This window comes from Arachis hypogaea, chromosome 4 (genome assembly GCF_003086295.3).
Source record: "Arachis hypogaea cultivar Tifrunner chromosome 4, arahy.Tifrunner.gnm2.J5K5, whole genome shotgun sequence".
In the NCBI taxonomy this organism is placed as follows: domain Eukaryota; kingdom Viridiplantae; phylum Streptophyta; class Magnoliopsida; order Fabales; family Fabaceae; genus Arachis; species Arachis hypogaea.
In genome coordinates, this window is record NC_092039.1 from 106,355,301 (window position 1) to 106,378,991 (window position 23,691).

At 29.4% G+C, this 23,691-nt stretch overlaps 1 protein-coding gene across 1 annotated transcript; it reads left to right on the forward strand.

Moving 5' to 3' along the window:
- Positions 1-4,023: 4,023 nt before the first annotated feature.
- Positions 4,024-16,806, forward strand: LOC112797141 (ABC transporter B family member 15). Its single transcript, XM_025839924.3, has 10 exons — positions 4,024-4,334; positions 4,926-4,980; positions 5,251-5,429; positions 6,987-7,447; positions 8,483-8,854; positions 10,943-11,111; positions 11,713-12,154; positions 13,294-13,745; positions 14,551-14,733; positions 15,475-16,806. The coding sequence occupies exons 1-10, from the start codon at positions 4,113-4,115 to the stop codon at positions 16,672-16,674; spliced, it is 3,735 nt and encodes a 1,244-aa protein (XP_025695709.1). The 5' UTR covers positions 4,024-4,112; the 3' UTR covers positions 16,675-16,806.
- Positions 16,807-23,691: the final 6,885 nt, after the last annotated feature.

Sequence of the window (23,691 nt, forward strand, 5' to 3'; positions counted from 1 at the left end):
ATGAGTTGACAGAGAACGATGATGGACGGTGGGCAAAGCACGACTGAGCCAAATTAGGGGTTGGAGCACGACTACTCGACGAGCATGACAAAGAAGTTGGCAACTGGAGAATGAGGAGAGGGGCTGGATTACGACGAATAGATGAAGATCTTGAGTGCGACAGATGACAGCAGCGAGAAAATGTCGACGATGGTGGCAGTAGAGGAGGCTAGGTTTTCTTTTGAGGGAAATGTTCTTTATTTTGAGAAATTGAGAATGATGAGAAGAGAAGAGTGAAGACCAACTACGCTTCAAAGTTTTCTTTTTTTTTTAAATCAACTAAACGACGTCATTTTTGAAAAATTGGCCGGGTTTCGATTCGATTCAACCAACTTCAACGGTTTTTTAGCAATTTTTGATTTTATGGTTTTATTTGTTGAACCGAACTATAATTGTTTCTAATTCTCAGTTGAATCAGTCTTATCAGTCAGTCCGTCCGATTTTCGAAACCATGGTGACATCTTATTTAAATTACCTTTGACAAGCTATGTAAATACTCCATCACACACATGTATTTTTGAATTCTAATTCATAAAAATATGTCTAAAATCTTTGTTAACTTAAGCATCGAAATTTTTTGTAGGTCACTTCAAAGACGTTAGACAGTTTTACCTCACTAAGAAAGACGTTAAAACTCTCATCAGAAAAAATCTGGACCTCATGTTTAGATTTAATTCTTTTGAATTTCAAGTAACCTTTAAAACATAGATAAAAAAATTTTCTTCCCTAATGATAAACAGTGAAATGCCCTTGGAAAAAAATAGAGAAGATTTTAACTTGATAATAATAGAGTTGAATTTTCAACTTATTTTAGTCCTAGTTTTTTCCTTAATATACAATTTATATTCATATATATTATGTAGGTAGTCTTTCCATACATACATATCCATGGGCAATAATAGTCTGTTAGTTAACTTAAAAAACTAAAAAAGCATAAAAAGTCAGATTAACTTAGACATGTTTACAAAATTGTCCTCATCGATCAATTATCATGGCAATTGGCATAAGCATAACTTCTCCTTTTCTGATAAAAAAAAAAAAAACAAATGAAACATTTAAACATTGTATTCCAATATAGATAAAACAATTTCTAAAAGAACATATTTTATCATTTTTTTTCTTTGAATGTTGACAATTCCAAGACTCTGAATTAATGCTCAATAATAACAAATAAATAAATAAAGAAGTGAAGTGAGGCGACTGAGTTGCAAATTGTGTTATCAAGAACAATGATAGCACTCTCCACATTTGGGATATATGCGTCTCCAGAAGACCAGAGGCACCGCATCTTTGCCCAACCAACCTTCATTTTCATGCTTCGATCAATCACTTCATTGTAAATTTTTATTATTATCATAACAGTGAACTAATAAAAATGTCACAAAAAAGTTTAGCCATTAACAAAAATATAACGAAAAGATAGATACAACAATAATATTTTTAAAAATTTTAAAATATGACGAAAGTATTTCGATATAAAAGCTAGTTACTTGAATGATTGATGACCGATAAAGAATTTTAAATTATGGAGGGATGCTTTGTTCTTAAGATAAATAGTCAAAGACCGACAATGTTATTTGTTTCATTTTTATTTTGCTATTTTTTTCTTTTCAATAGTTTAAACCCTCACAAAGATCAAATAAAAAATGAATTAAAGAGACTCAAGTATAAGACCACACACATCACAAAAGACACAACACAAAATAGAAAATACTATTAAAACTAAAATATCAAGAAAACACAACACAAATACCACAAATATCAACGTAAGTAAATGAGACCGACAACATATAAAATACAATTAATACAACTGCTTTGTTAGATAAATAATAAAAAATTTGAACAACCTGAATAATAAGCTATAAAAACCAGCCATCGCCAACGATGCAGCAATTGTAAGACAAGTCTACGCTAAAACTCAATGAAGAGTGCAACCGTCCACTTTATCTACACACTCATGATAATTTTTTTGTTATTTGTTTGAGATTCATGTCAATCATATAATTATTACTCTATTACCATATAATTGATTATTAAATGATATTTTCATTATATAAATTAAAGTGTATATTATTTTAAATTTATAAATAATTAAAATATATATTTTATAAATAAAAAATAGTGTTATTTAGACATTTATCTAAAAATAAAAGAAAGAAGTGTCATTCTCTCATAAAAATCAAATGAGATCATCATAAACAATTTTTGACTCCTAAGGTAATAATAAATAATTCATGCGGGAAGATGTTGTAAACATATTAGGATTGATAGAGATAAAAAAAAGAGGTAATTACTAAATTTGATTTAATGCAAGTTTGGAAAAATAGTGTAGTGAGAGAGTGTTTTTAGAGGTGTATTATTTATATAGGATGATATGATGTTCAAGTTGGGTAACTGCTAGTAAGAGGAAAGAGGATTGTGTACAAGAGAGAAAAAATGTACTGTATGAAAAGAATTGAATTTGTTCACACTTTAGGATTTTTTTAGAATGGCAAAGGAGGAATGGCAGGATTTAGGAGAGATTCATTTTACTGGAATATTAGCGGATTTGACGGTACCTTTGAGTAGATGACATAAGGAGAAGTTTGATGATATTAAATTTAGGATACAACTGGAGGGTGGAATTAGGGAATTTGTGGTGTGTTTGGTTGTTGGCCTATAATAAATTATGGTCTATTCTAAGAACTATTAAACAACTTTTTAAGAGTTGAATAAGTGCACTTGTCCAAAAAGAAGAACGTAATAGGTGATTGTTTGATTTTTTTTGTTATTTTTTGGAGTTCTTGGTCGAAAAAAATGATAAAATCTTAAAAAATCAAGAAGTAAGTATTGCGGGAATAATTATCAAGTCAATTAGGACTTTAATAGCTACAAGAGTGGAGTGATTTTGGACTTTTTTTTCGGTTGTTGATAGCACTGTCAGAAATGTCCAGGATTTACTCGTAGTTTTCTTGTCTTGTTCTATTTGCTTTGTTGTTCCATCTTATTATGTTGAGTTTTTTATTAAAATAAAAACAACCAATATCAAACATGAATAACTTAAATAGTAAGATTTATAAATAAAAAATATAGACAATAGAATTCAACCACATGAATAACTTAAATAGTAAGATTTATAAATAAAAAATATAGACAATAGAATTCAACCACTATATATATATATATATATATATATATATATATATATATATATATATATATATATATATATATATATGACCATCAAAATTTATTATTTTTTGTCATCAATTAGTCATTAATATTTAAACATATAAGTTAAAATATGTTAATTGAATTATTGAACTAAAAAAATTGAATTAATAACTAAAAATAATGACCAAAAATAATAAATTTTAATAATTTTTTAATATCTTTCTATATTATTCTACTAACTTTTTAACAAAGTGATTAGCAAATAGTAAATTTGTTTACTAACATGACAAACGAACAAACATTTTGACATATAACCCAATTGAAAAAAATAATTTAATTAAAATTTTGATAAAATTATAAGAAGAAATAGAATAATTAAACTTTTTAATATTCATAAAATATAAAAAAATATAAATAAATAACTTTTAATCAACTAAATTTAAATATAGAATAATTTTATATTTTTTTAAAAAATAAATAATTATTAATTAATGATAATTTAAAAAATCAGGATTACTGACAAATTAGCTGGTTGAGTGTTGATCACCTAGCAAAGTTGTAAAATATAAAATGGTTAATAAATAGTGTCACTTAGCTTTTTCAAATATGTTGTAAATACGTTTTCCTCCAAATATATATAACATACATATTCATAAGTGGTATTATATAAATAAATATATTCATGATAGTGCTCCTGGCCTTCTCCATCATCCTCGTTTTCTTCACATGATGCTATAGATATTTTTCAATGTTGCAATAAGTTCTGTCCCCTCCATACACCATACAATACAAGTCCTATATAAATTCATAGAAACAAATGCACTATGATCATCTAATTAGGCCAAGAAAATAAAACCTAATTTCACATCACAATCATATTATTGTTGTTTTTTATTTTTGAGAAAAAAGGTAGTGTAACAATGGGAATTGAGAGAAAGAAGAAGAGTAGTAATGGATCTGTGTGGTCTATTTTCATGCATGCGGATACCCAAGACTGGCTTCTAATGGGTTTTGGTGTGTTAGGGTCCATTGGTGAAGGTTCCACCACTCCTCTTGTGCTCTATCTCAGTAGCCTCATTATGAACAATATTGGGACTTCTTCTACCATCTCATCAACCACTTTTGTCCATTGCATCAACAAGGTTTTTCTACTATCATAAACCATTTAAATTATTGCATTGAAAATCTCAATATTATTTTGATATATAACGTTGATTTTTTTTAAAAAGTTATTGCATCCAAAATCCAATTTATTTATAGATAGTGTATATTGATATTTTGGAAATATACAAATACTTTGTTGAATTGCAATATTTACAGCATGTCAAACTCATTCCATGCGCTAACATTTGATAATATTTATGTTATAGATATAATTATTATTCATGTGTTTTATTTTATTAATTTAAATTATTTGGATAAATAACTTTATGATTAAAATATTTTCGCTTATTACCCGTAAAAAAATTTAGGAGAAGATAAACTAAAAGAAAGCATATACCAATTATACTTTAAATTAAAAAAAAATTATATATTTGATATGTTAACATAAAATCAATGAGAATATAGCAAATAAATTAAACTTTTTTAACACAATTTTTTTATGTTATGTAATGTGTCTATAACTAGAGCTTATACCTGGAGAGAACGTCCATGCATGAAAAATTAGTAGATATTTCTTCTTAATTAATTAAGTTTGGGGATTAATTTGTTATTGTATATTGATGATGCAGAATGCAGTGGCTTGGTTATATTTGGCTGCTGGAACATTCCTTGTTTGCTTCCTCGGTGAGTTTAGTATTTATAAGAAACAGAAATGTTTGATAATTAAAAAATATTAATAAAAAATTGCCAAAATTTATTATTTGTAATTTTATTTAATGTATTTTGTAATAAATAAAAATTAAATAAGACAAATTTAAATTATTTGAATTGAGTTTTTTTAGCATTATCTTATAAGAATTGTATTTTTTTATTAATTAATTAATTATATATAAAATCTCTCTCTCTCTTAGTTATGATAATTAATAATCTTTGAAACATTGTTGTTTTGGTCAGAGGGTTATTGTTGGACAAGAACAAGTGAGAGACAAGCAGCAAGAATGAGAGCAAAGTACCTGAAAGCAGTGATGAGACAAGAAGTTGCATATTTTGATTTGAATGTGACAAGTACCTCAGACATTATCACTGGCGTTTCCAATGATAGCCTCCTCATTCAGGATGTTATTAGTGAGAAGGTTTTAACTTTTAACACTACTATGCCACCAAAAATTAATTCATACAAAAGCATTTTAGGTAGTTCAGGAATTAGAATTAAGGTGTTTTCAGTATTTTTAGTAATTGACTTTAATCATAAAATATATACATAATTAAACTTACTTAGTTTATAACATATTCAAAATACAGAACCACTTAAATAAAGACGTCTAAAACGTCTTTTTTTAAATATATTTTTTAGTAGTTAAAATTTAATATATATAATCGATTAAATCGTGTTATTTTTGTTAAAATTAGGCCAGACAAATTAATTTGACTGAAAAAATGGTAAATCAAATCTTAAACTGGTCTAAATTAATATTATTTTTTTATAAAAAAATTACTACAATACCCTTATTATAGAAAATGACTAAAATAATCCTATTATACATATTAATTTTAAGAATCCTAAATTCTAGCCCTTTGCTTCTCTGTCGTCGTAGAGTTAGAATTTAGAGTTTTCAAAATATATATAATAGAAATATTTTAGTCATTTTCTGTAATAAGAGTATTATAATAATTTTCTATAAAAAATAATATTAATTTATATTGGTTCAAAATTTGATTCACTATTTTTTGGTCAAATTAATTTGTTTGACCTAATTTTGACAAAAATAATATAATTTAATCGATTATATGTATTATATTTTAATTACTAAAAAATATCTTTAAAAAAATATTTTAAACATTTTTATTTGAGTGACTCCTTTAAAATACATCCCATACATACTATCTCTATTTTTCTTTTAAGGAAATAATATCATCCTAATAATAATTCCTATTTTTAATACTCATTACCGTACCCTAGCTAACTCATACGGTAAAAATTGGAAAATGATAATAATATGATGGTAGATATACTTATACAACATGCTTATTTTTGTCTTCTTTAAAATGCATGTATTGGTATATTTATTTATTATTTATTAGCTTCATTGCATATATCTTTATTTAAGGATTTACCTAACATATATATAGCACACATGATAAGTTTATTATTAATAAAAAAATTTAATTTTTTTTGAATAAATACATTAAAAATTTAAATTTTTATATTTTTAATAATAATTTTAACATGTGTCTTTAAAACACAAAATAGATAAATTCTTTAAAGAAACAGAAACTATAAAAACAGGAGAGTGAAAAATTTATGATAAAGTCTTTTTTATTATAATACCTCTAAAAATTAATTTATAAATAAAGAGAAGTATTTTTTTATTTTGAAAGTGGCTAATTAACACTTGATTTTTGTTTACCTTAAAAAAAAAGTTTAGCTATCATATGTTTTAGGACATATGTTAAGATTATTATTAGTAAAATTTTTTAAAGTTATTATCTTAATAATTATAAAAAACTAAATTTTGTATATTTTTTTTTAAAAAATAATTAATAATTTTAATTTGTGTTTTTAGAATATATGTAAACTAAACCCAAATAAAAAAATAGACGGACGAATTTCGAAAAATAAAAACACATATTTTGACATGAATAACTCGTCTCTTTTGTCTTTTTCTTTTTTTTTCCCCTAAAAAAATTAGGTACCAAATTTGTTGATGAACTTTTCATTGTTCATTGGGAGCTACATAGCTGGTTTTGCAATGCTATGGAGATTGGCCATAGTAGGGATCCCATTCACAGTTCTTCTTGTAATCCCTGGCTTCATTTATGGCAAGACATTAATGGGATTAGCAAAGAAAATGAGAGAAGAGTATAATAAAGCAGGTGCAATAGCTGAACAAGCAATATGTTCAATAAGAACAGTGTATTCATATGTGGGAGAAAATAAGACCATAAATGCATTCTCTAATGCTCTTCAAGGGTCACTGAGTTTGGGAATCAAACAAGGGTTGGCTAAAGGTTTAGCCATTGGAAGCAATAATGGTATTGTTTTTGGTATATGGTCTTTTTTGTGTTATTATGGTAGCAGATTGGTCATGGACCATGGTGCTAAAGGAGGCACAGTTTTTTCAGCTGGAGCAGCTATCACTGTTGGTGGATTGTAATTATCATATCTCTCTACCCTTTTATCTCGTTTATTTTATATATTAATTAATATTATATATCCAATTTCTTCACCTCATCAAGATTTTTTATTTTCATATTATTTGTGCTAATAAATTAAAGTGATTTTTGTTAATAATAAGGCTTGAAATTCCTTCTGTTTCAATTTTTTTTTTTTGTTCAGAACCTGAAATCACGAAAACCCACTACAACAAAATATGCAATGTTTATTTTTTCAGTTTTAGCAATGGTTTCTAATCGTTGGAGAAAAGAATTTGTCTACACTATTATAAATTTCAAAATATTTATAAATTTATTTATAATATCTAAATATATAGCCTTTTATTTTTTCCCCATTTATATTGATTAAATATTATCGCATATATATAATTATATATGTATTTAATTATTCTATTAGTTTTCAAAAACATTGTAAATTATGACTCAATTATGAAAAGGTTCTTTATCATTTTTAAATAGTTTATATAATTTATTAGTAGTAAATTTAGAAGAGAGCCATAATTGTACTAATAATTATACATATTTAGTTTTAAAATATAAAATTCATACAACATATAATGGAGACTGAAAAAGATTTGAATGTATAACTTCTTTTCTAAATATCATTTATCATAAATAATTTATATACAAAAAATAAAATTGTTAGATCTAAACCCATAATCTCGTAATTCTAATATAATATATTTATTATCTTATGCATGCATAAGTTCATATCTAATTTATTATTATTATTATTATTATTATTATTATTATTATTATTATTATAAAAAATTTTACAGTTATTTTTATTTAAAATTAATAATAAAAAATTATGAAAAAATAATTTAATCAAATTTATTAAATTATTTAATTATTTTCAAATATCAATTTTATATCAAGACAAATAATGTATATTGAGCTTTTATCTTATAAAAAATAGATTAATTAATATGCTAACAAGTATAACATTAGTGTAATTTCTAATATAGAAATTACATAATTTTATGTATTCATATAATTTGCATGAACACAGGGCACTAGGTGCTGGTTTAACCAACATGAAATACCTGAGCGAAGCAAGTTCAGCAGCGGAACGCATAAGGGAAGTCAATGAGAGAGTTCCGATGATCGATTCCGACGACAGTGACGGCGAAATCCTGGGAAGCGTTCGAGGGGAAGTAGAATTCCGAAACGTAGAGTTCGCGTACCCGACGAGACCAGAGACCGTTATTTTGAAGGGTTTGTGGCTCAAGATTCCGGCAGGGAAGACGGTGGCATTGGTGGGAGAGAGCGGTTCTGGAAAATCCACCATCATTGCGCTTTTGCAGCGGTTTTACGACCCTCTTGGTGGCGAAATAAGGTTTGATGGTGTTGCCATTGATAAGTTGCAGCTCAAGTGGTTCAGGTAAGGACAGGTTTCATTTGGTGAGAGGATAGGAATATAGAATCGTTAGTTATGCCTGTGTTTGGATATTTTCTGAACAATATCGAGAAAAGCTTTGAGAGATAGAGATGAATTTTATTTAGATAGTCAATTTTTTTTTAAGCTACCATCTAATATAAATACTAATTTTTAAATTTTAAATTTAACTTTAAACCTATACTCTTCAAAAAATAATTAAAAAATAATATTACAATAAAAATAGATCCATATTAACTATTTAAAAATTAATTTTCTATATTTTTTGCACAGAAAGTATATAAATTTTGTATGCATTTTCTTCTTTGTTAACTAAATAATTTTTTAATTTTAATAATTATATTACATGTATGTCTTTTACAATAAATATTATTTTAATATTAATATTTTTTTAATATATAATTATATACAGATTTTTTATTTTTAAAAAATAATTTAAATACGTAATTAATTTATAACAAATATATTTTTATATGAATGCCAAAAGTATTTAGATCTAATTTGGATAAACAATTTAATTAATTTTTTTAAAAAATAGCTTAAATAATAAATATTTATATTAAAAGTAGATTATAAATAAATTATTTTATATTTAATTTTTTAAGTCTAAAAATATTTATTAGAGATAAGTTATTTTTTTAACTTTTCCATAAACACTTAAATAACTTCTTAAAAAATTATAATTTAATTTTAAAAATTACACTAAACATTAATACTATACATTTTTATAAATTAAAAGTTAAAAAAATTACTTATAACCTTATTAAACAAGTCTTAATATATAAATACTATTATTTTTTGTGTTAAGTACAATATCCAATAAACTTAACGTAAAAGACGCATATGATATATATATATAGGTGGTGTCTCTGGTGGTTATGATTTCGGTGGCTAGTGGTGGCTATAGGTTGACCAACAAATGAGGAACTGACAGTTGGAGACTGGAGTGTGGTATATTGTCTTTAAGCCTTGTATTAATTTGCTAACTACGGTAAATTTTGGTTCGTTACCGCATGGCTAATAGTGTAAATAAGTGATGTGCCAAGGGATATAAATGTCATTTAGTAAAATGGCTTGTCGGCGATTGAGGGCGTGGCAAGCAACCACCGGAAATGGACGAGATGTGCGGTTGACATTGCTAGAGAAAATCAGCGTGTAGTGGAAGAAGGCTACGTGGTTTCGGTATCGAATCTTGTGGGCTTAATCACTTTAGCAGCAGCATCTCCATTTTTCAAGGATATCAAGCACGTGAAGCATATGAATGATGGAGACAGCAAAACTTTTCATTTGAAGAGAATACCAAGCGCTGCAAATAAAGCTCGAGGGTGGCAGCGAGGAGGCTTGAGCACCTTGTCAGCGCAGCGACGGTCAAAAACACCAACAAAGCCAGAAAACTCGAATGCGAACCAGGGATCAAGCGGCGGCGACAAGTAGCATAGATACGTGCAGCAGCACCTTCTGCTGAGACGGACTAGGTCGGATCCAGGTGCATCAGCCGTGGTGGGATGAAAATGGCCAGATATATTCTTGTAGCAAGTGTAGAGGAAAGTCCGGCAAAGAAGGTGGAGCAGATCCATGGTGGTTCAGTAGAGAAATTGGGTTGGGATTGGGTAAGCTTTCTCAGTTCCGGTTGAAACCCGATCTATTTCGGTAAGGACCAACTTGTTAGTTCAAAGCCAAAAACCAAAAAGACAAGAAAAAACCGATTACTAACATCTAATAATTACTGACCTGATTATGAAAGTTACTATTTTTCCAAACTTTCTTGGGAGAGTCAAACCACCACGTGTCATGTTATTACAGGTTTATCACTCTTAGCCACCATAGTCATAGCTTTTCCCAAGCCATCAGAGTCGACACCATATATATATATATATATATGTAAGGCAAATATAAAAATAAATAAATTTTTTCTTACTATTTTTAACAAAATTTGCTCAATTTGTTTGCCGAACTACTACAAAACAAGAATGGAAGAGTCACGATTTTTAAACTTTATTATTTGGCTGTATTGTTATTGACAAAATTTGATCAATGTAAGAAAAAAAAATTCTGAATTTGTTACTTGTTCAGATCACAGATGGGGTTAGTGAGTCAAGAGCCCGTATTATTTGCCACCAGCATCAAAGAGAACATCCTGTTTGGGAAGGAGGATGCAACAGAGGCTGAGGTCATTGAGGCTGCAAAAGCTTCCAATGCTCATAATTTTATTTCCATGCTGCCTCAGGGTTATCAAACCCAGGTAGTGTGACAAATGCTCACTTCTTTTAGAAAATCAACCATTACAACAATTCAATTATTGTTATTATTATTATTTAATAATAAAAAATATCTATACTATTTTATTTATATTTTTATATATTTTTTTAAAAATTTATTAATTATATTAGTATTAAAAATAAAAAACAAAAATTATACATAAAAATAATGTATATAAAATTCTTATTTATTAATTCAACTATGCCAGAAAATCAATATTACAACCACAATTCTAGAAAACAACAAATGGGGGGATAGCAAAAAAAAGTTCAATAAAATAAAAAATCACATTTTTAAGTTACTTTTTTTATCCCTTTTCACTTGTTCTCTTTCTTCTCTACACTACAATTTCATTCACCCACTTTTAAGTTTTAACCATTGGCCACCACTTCAGTTATCAAATTTTATACCTTAAATTAGTTTTACTTTATTCCACTTTCAAATATATATATATTTTTTTAATTTCAGATTTTTTATTACTTTTAGTTTTGAATATTTTTTTTAATGTTTAACTATTAGTTGATTTGTTGGTTGAAAAAAGGGTTGAATTCCAATATTTTGTCTTATTGATTACATGCGTGCAGGTGGGTGAGAGAGGAACTCAAATGTCAGGTGGACAAAAGCAGAGGATTGCAATTGCTAGGGCCATAATTAAGAAGCCAAGAATGCTTCTTCTGGACGAAGCAACCAGTGCACTAGACTCCCACTCAGAGCGAATTGTCCAAAAAGCCCTCGAACAAGTGGCTGTTGGCTGCACCACCATCGTCGTCGCCCACCGCCTGTCCACGATTCGCAATGCCGACGTCATCGTTGCCATGCGAGCCGGAAAGGTGGTGGAGATGGGCACTCACGACGACCTCCTCTTGAATCATGATGGACTCTACTCCTCCATGGTTCGTCTCCAACAAACTGAGAATTCAGAAACAGATGAATCTGTAACTGCCCCAACAACTACTATTCATGTTCCTTCTTCTATGTCGGCTAGTGACACCGCTGATATTCACCACCTATGTTTAATTCATACAGGTATCAATATTTGAAAGGAAGTTTTTTCTCTAGTAAAATATTTAAATTTTAAAACAAATTAATTGAATCTTATTTATGTAAATGCTTTTCTTTATTGAAATACTCTAAGACGACATAGACTTGAATAAATTTTGGTCTAATAAAATTTGAAATAGTCTACTTTAATTCTTGTTGGTAATTTATTCTTCTAGTGTCATTTTATCATGTAATCAATTGTTTTAGTACTTAATAAAAAATAAAAGATATTTTCTATGAGAACTAAAAAAAACCTAAATATTTTATAAAATACAAAATTTATTTAAATGACATATATAAAATATTATAAATATAATAATATATATTAAATAAAATTTTATGATTATTTTAAAATATAAATTTATTTTTGATTTACATATATATCTAATCATATAATATCATATTAGTAAAAATAACTTTTTTACATTAATTACGTATAATCATTTAAAAGAACATATATATATATATATATCAAAAATAGGAAAATTTGAACCCGTAACTTCTTAGATGAGTATAAAAAGATTATACCATTTGAGTTATAACTTATTAGAAAATATAATTATATATAAGTGTGTAAAACACTATTAGTTCATAATAAATTCAAAGTTAAACTCAGAAGGGAAAGTCTAGGGGCCAGTAATTCTATTGAATTTTGGCCAGCATGTAACCAGCAGAGAAAGGTAAGCCATTGGATGAAATCTCATACCAATCTCACACCATCAAATCATCATTGATGATTAGTTGATGGCTAACAATCACAAAAGTTGCTGTCCCCCTAGCATTGCTCAACTCAGAATATTATCATGAAATATTTTTAAAAGGCGATATATTAAAAAATGAACTTGATAAGTCTGAACAAAATTTAGGTATTCAAATTAAATTTTTTAAATAAAAAGAAAAACTCTTGTAGTAAATATTCAATGAAAAGAATATTCTTTCTGGTAGATGGAACCTTATATATGTAATTGTTTTATGTGAAGTTGATATTTAAGAACTGGTAAATAATTCAATAAATTTAATTAAATTATTATTTAATGATTTTTAATTATAACTTTAAATGAAGATGCGTGACTTTTTATTATTTTCATATATATACTAATTTTTGAAGTATCCATCTATTATAGATGATGATGACAACATTGAAAAGGTGGAAGAAGAGAAAGAGGAGAATAAGAACGCTCAGGCGACGGCATCGTTCTGGAGGCTGCTGGCACTGAACCTTCCGGAGTGGAAGCAAGCAGTTATGGGTTGCTTGAATGCGATGGTGTTCGGTGCAGTTCAACCGGTGTACACTTTGATTATGGGGTCGATGATGTTTGTGTATTTCGACAGCGATGATGAAGAGATAAAGAGGAAGACGAAGGAGTACTCGGTTTGCTTTGTGGGACTGTTTGTGTTGTCTTTGATTGTGAACATCGGGCAGCATTATAGCTTTGCATATATGGGAGAGTGCTTGACCAAAAGAATTAGAGAGACTATGTTTAAAAAGATACTCACCTTTGAAGTTTCCTGGTTTGATCTTTCTGAAAATTCTACCGGTGCTATTTGCTCTAGGCTTGCCAACGATGCAAATGTGGTACGTTTTTTGTTTTTTGTTTTTTTTTTTTGTTTTTTAACTTCCTCTTGGATGGTATCATTATTAAATAAAAAAATAATACCTATTTATAAAAAATTAAATATCAAATCAGTTTTTATATATTTATATATAAATACATATTTTATTTAATATATATATATATATTATATTAATTATTAATTTAATAATTAATTTTTACATATACATACTAATAAAAATATTTTGATTGATAAATTTTTAATAATAATAACATAATAGTCACTGTATATATTTTATTTAATTTATATTTTTATGATAATTATATATTTATTGTTATTATTGCATATTATAATGATAATTATATATTTTTTGTGAATTATAATTATTAGAAAAGTCTTTATCGATGATTGTATATATTAACGACTATTTTATTGTCAATTAAAAATAAAATAAATTACAACTAAAAATAATTTTTTTAGTAGACACATAATATAATTGTATTAAACAAAAGGAGTGTAATTTTCTCTTTTATCATATATATATATATATATATATATATATATATATATATATATATATATATATATATATATATATATAGTAAATAAAAGACCTAATGGAAATATGTATAAATTTAATTTGAAATGTTTAAATTATAGAAAATTTTAAAATGTTTAAATAATGAAACTCTATATATACATGCTAGCTATAATACTAGTTGCTACTTTCAGCATTTGTGGTTATAATAATTGAACTTCTCCTTTTAATGTTCGTTTTGTGGTTAAATCCGTATTTATCGTTGGTTATTATTGTGGCATTTATTTAGGTGAGGTCTTTAGTGGGAGATAGGATTGGTTTAGTGGTGCAGACAGCGTCAGCGGTAGTAACAGCTTGGACTTTGGGTTTGGTCATTGCATGGAGACTGGCTATTGTTATGATATGTGTTCAACCCCTTATGATTGCATGCTTCTATACAAAACGTGTCCTTATCAAGACTATGTCAAAAAAGGTAAATTAATATTATATCAAAATTAAAGTATGTTTTTCTTTGGACGAAAATGTAAATTTAAGATTATTTATATTTAAAATAAAATATATTTTTTATCTTTAATATTTATGATTTTTTTAAAATGTCTTAATATTTAATTATATTTTATTTTATTTTTAACATTTTTAGTTTGTACATCAAAATTACCCTTATTATATTAATTTCATCTGAAATATTGGGAACACATTTAAAAATATTTGGAGGTAATTTTAAAATAAATCGAAAATGTTAAGTATAAAATTGAATAAATTAAAAATATTAAGAATAAAATTAAATGTTAAAAATATTTTTAAAAAAATTATAAATCTTAAAAATAAAAAGCATACTTTATTCTTTATATTTAATACTTTCTTAAGTTTATCCAAAATAAATCATCACCCAGAATTTGTTCATAAATCATTACCGTCTAAGAAGATTTACATGTATTTCTAAAACACATTATACTAGGATAGTTTATGTGCATAAATGAGAATTTTAATTCATAAATCATCGCATACTAGGACGATTTATGCTCTAATATAGAACAAAATATCTTAAAATAATTTATATAAATAAAAAAATTTGTATATTTAATTTTCAGTTTATGAAAATCATGTAATATTGATTCTTTTTAAATTTATGACAAAAAAAATATATTAAGGTTGCTAAAATTTCTCTTATGATATTGTATTAATTAGTATTTGTTCCGTGAGCAACATTTAGGTTGCAAAGGCGCAAGAAGAAAGTAGCAAGGTTGCCGCTGAAGCCGTTTCAAACCTAAGAACTATCACAGCCTTCTCTTCTCAAAACCGAATCCTCAAAATGCTCGAAAATGCACAAGAAGGACCAAGACGCGAGAATATCCGGCAATCATTTTACGCCGGAATCGGCCTTGCATGTTCCCAAGGCATAACATCATGTGTTTGGGCTCTAAACTATTGGTACGGTGGCAAGCTCGTCGCCGACGGTTACATCACCACAAAGGCATTGTTTCAAAGCTTCATGATTATTGTGAGTACAGCAAGAGTCATTGCCGACGCCGGAAGCATGACCTCGGACCTCGCAAAAGGCGCTGACGCCGTGTGCTCCATTTTCGCCGTCTTAGACCGGACCACGAAGATAGCGGCCGACGACGAAAATGGTCACAACCCGGAACATGTAACAGGACAAATACAACTCCATGATGTGCATTTTGCTTACCCCACTAGGCCAAACGTGACTATCTTCAAATCCTTTTCAATGAAAATAGAAGCTGGAAAGTCAACGGCATTGATAGGTCAAAGTGGATCCGGAAAGTCAACGATTATAGGGCTAATTGCAAGGTTCTATGATCCGCTAAGAGGGTACGTGACAATTGATAATAGAGATGTAAAGTCCTATAATTTGAAACAATTAAGGAGGCACATTGCACTTGTGAGCCAAGAACCTACGTTGTTCAATGGGAGCATAAGAGAGAACATTGCTTATGGATCTAATAACGGTGATGATGATAATGAAGTTGATGAGTCAGAGATCATAGAGGCGTCAAAATTAGCCATGGCACATGATTTTATTACCGGATTGAAGGACGGTTATGACACGTGGTGTGGCGAGAAGGGGTTACAGCTTTCAGGGGGTCAAAAGCAAAGGATAGCGATTGCAAGGGCTATATTGAAAAATCCAAGAGTGTTGTTATTGGATGAGGCAACTAGTGCCCTTGATATTCAATCGGAGAAAGTTGTTCAGGAAGCACTAGAGAGGGCTATGGTGGAGAGGACTAGCGTGATCGTCGCACATAGGATGTGTACCATAAAGAAATGTGATCTTATTGCTGTGTTGGAGAAGGGCATGGTTGTGGAAAGTGGGACCCACTCTTCTTTGTTGGCAAAAGGAACTGCTGGAGCTTATTGCAACTTTGTTAGGCTTCAGACTGGAACTAATTAGTGCGTCAAATTAATCAATCAGAAATGTTATAAGTTGTTGGACAAGTTTAGTTTACATTATGTGAGATCCACACTTGAAAGAAAATTTTGGAGAGACATATTTAACATAAAAATTTAATAATAATATTTATATCAAAATAAAATTTATAAATATAATTATTTTTTAAATTTGTTACTAATAAGATAATAAATAAATAATTTTATAAATAAAAAATAAAATAATTTATAATAATATTCTTTAAGTCTTTAATGATTTGAGCAAAGAATATTATTTGTTGAATAAAGAGCTACAAATAAAAAAACAAAATAACGTACTTTTTAAAAAAATACTTTTAAATTATAATAAAGTATTTAACTCAACTGAATTATTATTTATTTTTTTAAAAATTATTATTAATTTTTTTATAAAAAAATTAGGAAAACCATAGTTTTATTGTCTCAATTAAGTTTCGCCACTTTCCACAACTTTCAACTTCGTTACTTGTATTTAAAAACGTCTAGTAACTTTTAAGTTATCTTAAAATAATATCCTTACTTAATATTTTAAAATTTGGACGTATAATTCCAGGTGTTATAATATTCTTTCTGATCATTTTATTGGTTTTCTTCTATATATTAACATTGAAAAATCATCAGATGGGATGAAACCTAAAAATATAAAAAATTCTACCAAGTGTTGGTCAAATATGAAAACTTCAAAAGTTAAAATACTTTTTAGTTTAAAAGATAATAAATATAAATTCAAAGTACCAAACAAATGTGTTTAGAATTTGACCAATCTGTTATTGAAAATTTATTCCGCTACATGCATTGTTGATGTAAATTTTACCTATAAAAAGAAGTAATTTTTCAACAGAAAGGTACCAACATTTTTTTGAGCAAAAGAACTAACCCAATTCATCTCTTCTTTCGTATTATCTATTTTGTCTGTATCACATATTTTTCATTTACTCCAACATTACCATTATCACACACAAACACTTGATTATTATTCACATAGTCACAACATATATTGGCTATTGGGTATGCATAAAAAATTATCTTTGATTTTGTCTATTTCATGGGAGAAGTCACTGCACATGATGTTGCTGTCTTCCGTGTCCTTGGTGTGTCACCAAAAGTTCTATATGAATGAACCACGGTGGTGGCAAGTCTTCATGGAGCTTTCATTCTTCCTCTCTCAGATCCCTCTCCCTCTTCCTTCCCGTCTCTTTGTCTCAATCCCTCATTCGTTCTCATTATCAAATTCTCCCTCCCCAAGTCATTAGTAATGTATGTTTGACTTAAACTAAAAACAAGAGAGCACATACCCTTTGATATTTATTTATGTTTTACTTTGGTCAGACAAGAATGATTAAAATAGAATAAGCTCACTACAGTAGCCCAAAACAACAACGCAGCACGTTCTTATTTTTGCATTATTTATTTGTTTATTTTAGAAATTATGAATGGCAAAAAAACCACATAACTTCAATGATTATTTGAGAATCTTTAATAAGGTTAACTTACCAAAAATGCAATAACAATATCCAATGCAAAGTCAACAAGATTAGTATCTAAAGGCTTAAAGCAACGCTAAGGATTAGTTCAGGGAACTAATTAACATGTGTCTATGACAAACATAAGAGCTGTTGGGTTTTTTGAGCTCCTTTCTTACGTGCAGAAAAAGCTTAAATGTTAGTATCTAAATCTATGAATAGTTGAAGTGGTTGAGGTGAGTTAGGATTGAGTAAGAGGGATCTCATTTACAAGAAGAACACCAAATACTAAAGAGAAGAGAAGAGAGAAAGTCAGCTTTGCATATATATAAAACTGTTTCTGTAAATTGGTCGCTGCAGATTCTTGTAAATGATTTTATTAGGCAATGAGTGGATGATAATGTTTACAATCACATTGCTAATGAGACTCATTCAGGACTTTATGGAATCAAATTGAATCCTTGTATGGTTTTAAATCTGACAATAATAAATTGTACTTGTTGAATATGTTGATGAATTTAAGATACAAGGAGGGGTCACAAGTATTAAATCACTTGAATGAATTTTAAGGGGTTCTAGATCAGTTGTCAAGCATGGAAATCAAGTTTGAAGATGAGGTTTAAGGATTGTGGTTGCTAAATACTCTACCAGATTCTTGAGAGATATTTCGTATCTCTCTTACTAATTCTGCTCTGAATGGTAAAGTGAGCATGCAACTTGTTAAATGTGGCATTTTAAATGAAAAGATGAGAAGGAAGATGCAGAATTCTTCGCCACACTCTGAAATATTAGTCTCTGAAATCAGGGGAGAAATCAGAATAGAGGTCAAAAGGGTAGAGGTAAAAGCAGGAGCAAATCCAAGTCAAGATACAAGAATATTGAGTGTCACTACTGTCACAAAATGAGTCACGTTAAAAAATATTGCTTTCTTTGAAAAAAGGAAAACAAAGGTAAGAAAGAAAAGAAGGATGATGGTGGTAATGATCGTGTATCTTCTATTTCAGATGATCTTCTTACTGTTGATTATGAGTACAAGGTCAATCTTGTTTCTGATGATCAGTTCAGCTGGGTAATTGATAGTGACGCTTCAATACATGTTACACCGAAGAAGGAGTTCTTCACTTCTTATACTCCAGGTAATTTTGGAGTGCTTAAGATGGGTAATGATGGCTTGGCCAAGGTTATTGGTGTAGGAGATATTTGTCTTGAGACTAATGTGGGAATGAAGCTGCTATTCAAAGATGTTAGACACGCTCCAGATTTTCGCTTGAATTTGATTTCAGTTAAAAGGCTTGATAACGAAGGCTTTGTACACACTTTCAGCTTTGGACAATGGAAGTTCACTAAAGGCAAGTTAGTGGTGGCTCGAGAAAAAGGTACTTCAAGTTTATATGTGATGCATGCCATGATTGCAAAAGGTAGTGTGAATACGATTGAAAGTAATGAAGTTTGTAGCTTGTGGCACAAACGACTTAGTCATATTAGTGAAAAAGGACTTGATTGTTTGGCTTGAAAGGATGCTCTTTTAGGTTTGAAAAATGCAGAGTTGAAGAAATATTCTCCTTACATGGCTAACAAACAAAGAAGATTATCCTTCAAAAAGCATTAACCTTCAAGAAAATCTGACTTCTTAGAATTAGTGCACTCCGATATTTGTGGTCCTTTGAAGGTATGGTCTTTTAGTGGAGCTATTTACTTTATTACTTTTATTGATGATCATTCAAGAAAGCTTTGGACTTATTCTTTGATAACAAAGAACCAAGCTTTGAAAAAGTTCAAACAATTCCAAGCTTTAGTTAGGAGGCAAACAGATAAAAACCTTAAATGTATTCACACTTATAATGGTGGTGAGTATTGTGGACCATTTGATGAGTATTGCAAGCAACAAGGCATTAGGCATGAAAAGACACCTTCTAAAACACCTCAGTTGAATGGTTTGGCAGAAAGGATGAATAGAACATTGATTGAAAGAGTTAGGTGTATGCTTACAGAAGCTAAGCTATCTAAAATCTTTTGGGGTGAAGTGTTACTTATAGTGACTCATGTGATTAATCTGAGTCCTAGAATTGTTTTGGACAATAATGTTCCGGATCATGTTTGGTTGGCCAAAGATGTCTCGTATGGTCACTTGAGAGTCTTTGGATGCAAATCATTTATTCATGTTCCAAAGGATGAGAGGTCAAAGTTGAATGTGAAGACAAGACAATGCATTTTTATTGGGTATGTGATGATTGGATTTTTGCCGGTTTAGAATTTCACAAATGAATTCTCGTTGCAAGTATAGTTTCTAAACCAATCACTAATCCGTTCATACAAAAAGTTGTTTGTCACTAAAACAAACCCCTAAAATTTATAAACCGAAGTATTCAAACCTCGAGTCGTTCTCCCTAGGAATTGTAATAAAGTGTCTTGTTATTAGTTGTGAGTTATTTTGGGGTTTTTAAGATTTTATACAAGAAATATAAATGGCAAGGGAATAAACTAACAACTAACAAAGCTCTTGGCAAGATATGAGTACTAGAAGTCCTAACAAATTGTCCATTACTCCCACTTAGTTAACCTCTAACCATGGAGGAAAGTCAAGTGGATGAATCAATTTGATTCCTCAAGTCCTAATCAACTCCTAAAGGAAAGACTAGCTTTAGAGGCATTCAAATCAATTAGCAACTTCTAATTATCAATCAACAAAGGGATTAGATAACTCAAGAGTCACTAATCACTCTACTAAAGCCAAGAGGAACAAAATCTAACCAATAACTAGAATAGACATTTCAATAAACACATAAAAGGCAATAGAGGTAAACATTATTAAATGCAAGAACTAAAGGAATCTACAACTACAAAAACAAGAGATCAACAATAGAAAAGTAAAGAAGACATACTTATTATGAATTACCTCTTATTGAATTGGAAGAATGTAGAAGGAACAATACTAGATTTACAACAAAACATAAGAACAACATAAAGGAAATTACAACAAAAGAATAGAGGAAGATGGATGTAACAACAAGGAATTGAAAGGTAGAAGTAGAAGAAAGCAAAGATTAAAACCTAGATCTAAGAACCAAAACCTAATCCTAATCCTAATTCTAGAGAGAAGAAAGAGCTTCTCTCTCCAGAAACTACTTCTAAACTAATCCTAATGAGTGAAAATGAACTAATCACCCTTTGCTCTTCAATCCTTGGCTTTAAATAGCATCTTTGGCGCCAAAGTTGGTTGGGATTGGGCCCCACCACCCTTGAGAATTCGTTGGTCACGTTTTCATTAAAAAATCATAAACCAGCACCGACGCGTACGCGCACAGCACGCGTACGTGTCCATGGGGTAATTCGCAAGGTGCGCGCGCGCGTCCATGGGCGAGTTCAACTTCTTTGACTTTTCATGATTTCTCCACTTTGCATGCTTTCCTCTTCACTCCTTTGATCCATTCCTAGCCTTTTCAATCTGAAATCACTAACAAACATATCAAAGCATCTAGTGGAATCAAAGGTGAATTGAATTTAGCTACTTTAAGGTCTAGAAAGCATGTTTTCACATATAAGCACAAATAAGGAGACAATCACAAAACTATGCTAATTCATTGAATAAATGAGGGTAAAAGGTATTAAAATCTCTTAAAATCAATGCAAGATAAACCGTCAACACGGGGTTTATCAACCTCCCTACACTTAAACCAAGCATGTCCTCATGCTTAAACCAAGAATAAAGTAAAGGGTATGGCATTTATTCAATGGAACTAACTAAATGCAATCTACCTATATGCAACTATCTAAATGAATGCAATTGATTGGTCAAAATAAATCAATTCCCAAGAAGCATATATGCACAAGGGCTAAGGATTAGCAAGTCTAATCCACAATTGAATTGAGTTATTAAATATTTTTACAAACTTGCATGAGAAGAGATGATCATATGTGGAAACATGTAATTGAGCATCAAACCCTCACCGGATGTGTTTGCACTCTATTCACTCAAGTGTTTAGGGTTGATTCACTCAATTCTCTCCTAATCATGCTTTCCAAGATTTATTTTTCTTCTAACAATCAACAAATATTTCATGCATGCATACAAGTATCATGAGGTCTTTTCTTTGGTTGTAATGGGGCTAGGGTCAAGGTATGATGCATATATGGTTAAGTGAGCTTGAAATTTGAATCTTTGATAAGCTTAAACTTCCCACCTAACCTATGACATCCTATACAATTAAGTTCTAACCTAACTACCCATTTTTCACTTTTTCACATACTCATGTATCCCTTTTCATTTCACAACACTCATGCATTGATTTTATTGAGCTACACTTTGCTTTGGGGCATTTTGTCCCCTTTTTATTTCTTTCTTTTTCTTCTTTTTCTTTCTTTTTCTATTTTTTTCTTTTCCTTTTCCATATTATTTTTCTTTTCTTTTTCTTTTGTTTTTCTCATTTTTTTCTTTCTATATACAAGAACCTCAATGCATAAGGTTTTACATTTGATCAATACATGAGTATGTACCCAATTTCCAATATTTCCAATAATAATACAAAACTACCCTTTTATTCACCCAATGTCCCAAGGTTCCCACACTTGAATGATACTCACACACACTAGCCTAAGCTAATCAAAGATCCAAATAAGGACATTTATTGTTTTCCGCTTTAAAGCTTGTAATGTGCTAAATTAAAGAACCAAGTGGGTTAATCGTAGGCTCAAAATTGGCTAACAAAGGAAGATAAAAGGTAAGGCCATTTGGGTAAGTGAGCTAATGAAATGATGGCCTCAATCATATAAATGCATGAATACACAAAATAATGGACATAAAGAATCAAACAAATCAAAGATTACAATTATAGAAAGAGAATAATGCACACAAGAAGGAAAAATAAGTGGTTATAAGATGTAACCACACTATTAGGCTCAAAACTCACTTGCTTGTGTTCTTAGCTCAAAAAACATAATCCACAAGATATATAATTCAAGCAAGTTTAATGAAAAGTTTTCACTCAAATCAATTGGTGCCCTATAGATAGAAATCCTTGAAAAATTTCATTATTTTGACTAAGCTTATTGTATATACATATGCAAAAATTAAGAAAATGCAAGTAAAAATCCTAAAATCTTAAAATGAAATGAAAAAGTGTTGGGATTAGAATTTTGTCACCCAAAATCGCCGACCGGTCGGACGACCTCCCCACACTTAAAAGTTTGCACCGTCCTCGGTGCACTCAAAGATGAGTAAGGGGGTACGGCGACTCTCCGAGTTGTTGTGTGTTCTTAGTCTTGCTTCCATGTTTGCTTGTGGTGCATTGTTCATGAAAAATAAAAATATAACACCATAAGATGAGAAGATATAAAAACAAGGAAGCATACATTGTTGGAATGAGGAACTAATCACTAGAAATGAGTGAGTGAATTAGTGTGACATGAATGACAAATAAGTGTGTGAATTCTAAATTGCGCGATTTAGAACACACATTAGCCTAAAAGTTATGTCACAAAAGAAGCATGCACTTCACTTATCCTAGTGTGCTTGAGATGCTTTAAGTAAGCTTGTAAGGTAA

What these genes read in the sequence shown, in the direction of transcription:
- LOC112797141 (XM_025839924.3), top strand. Translation starts at nt 4,113, where the DNA reads ATGGGAATTGAGAGAAAGAAGAAGAGTAGTAATGGATCTGTGTGGTCT. An exon ending in CTCAGGGTTATCAAACCCAG is followed by an intron (nt 11,112 to 11,712) that starts GTAGTGTGACAA and finishes ACATGCGTGCAG; the next exon opens with GTGGGTGAGAGAGGAACTCA. An exon ending in CCTATGTTTAATTCATACAG is followed by an intron (nt 12,155 to 13,293) that starts GTATCAATATTT and finishes CATCTATTATAG; the next exon opens with ATGATGATGACAACATTGAA.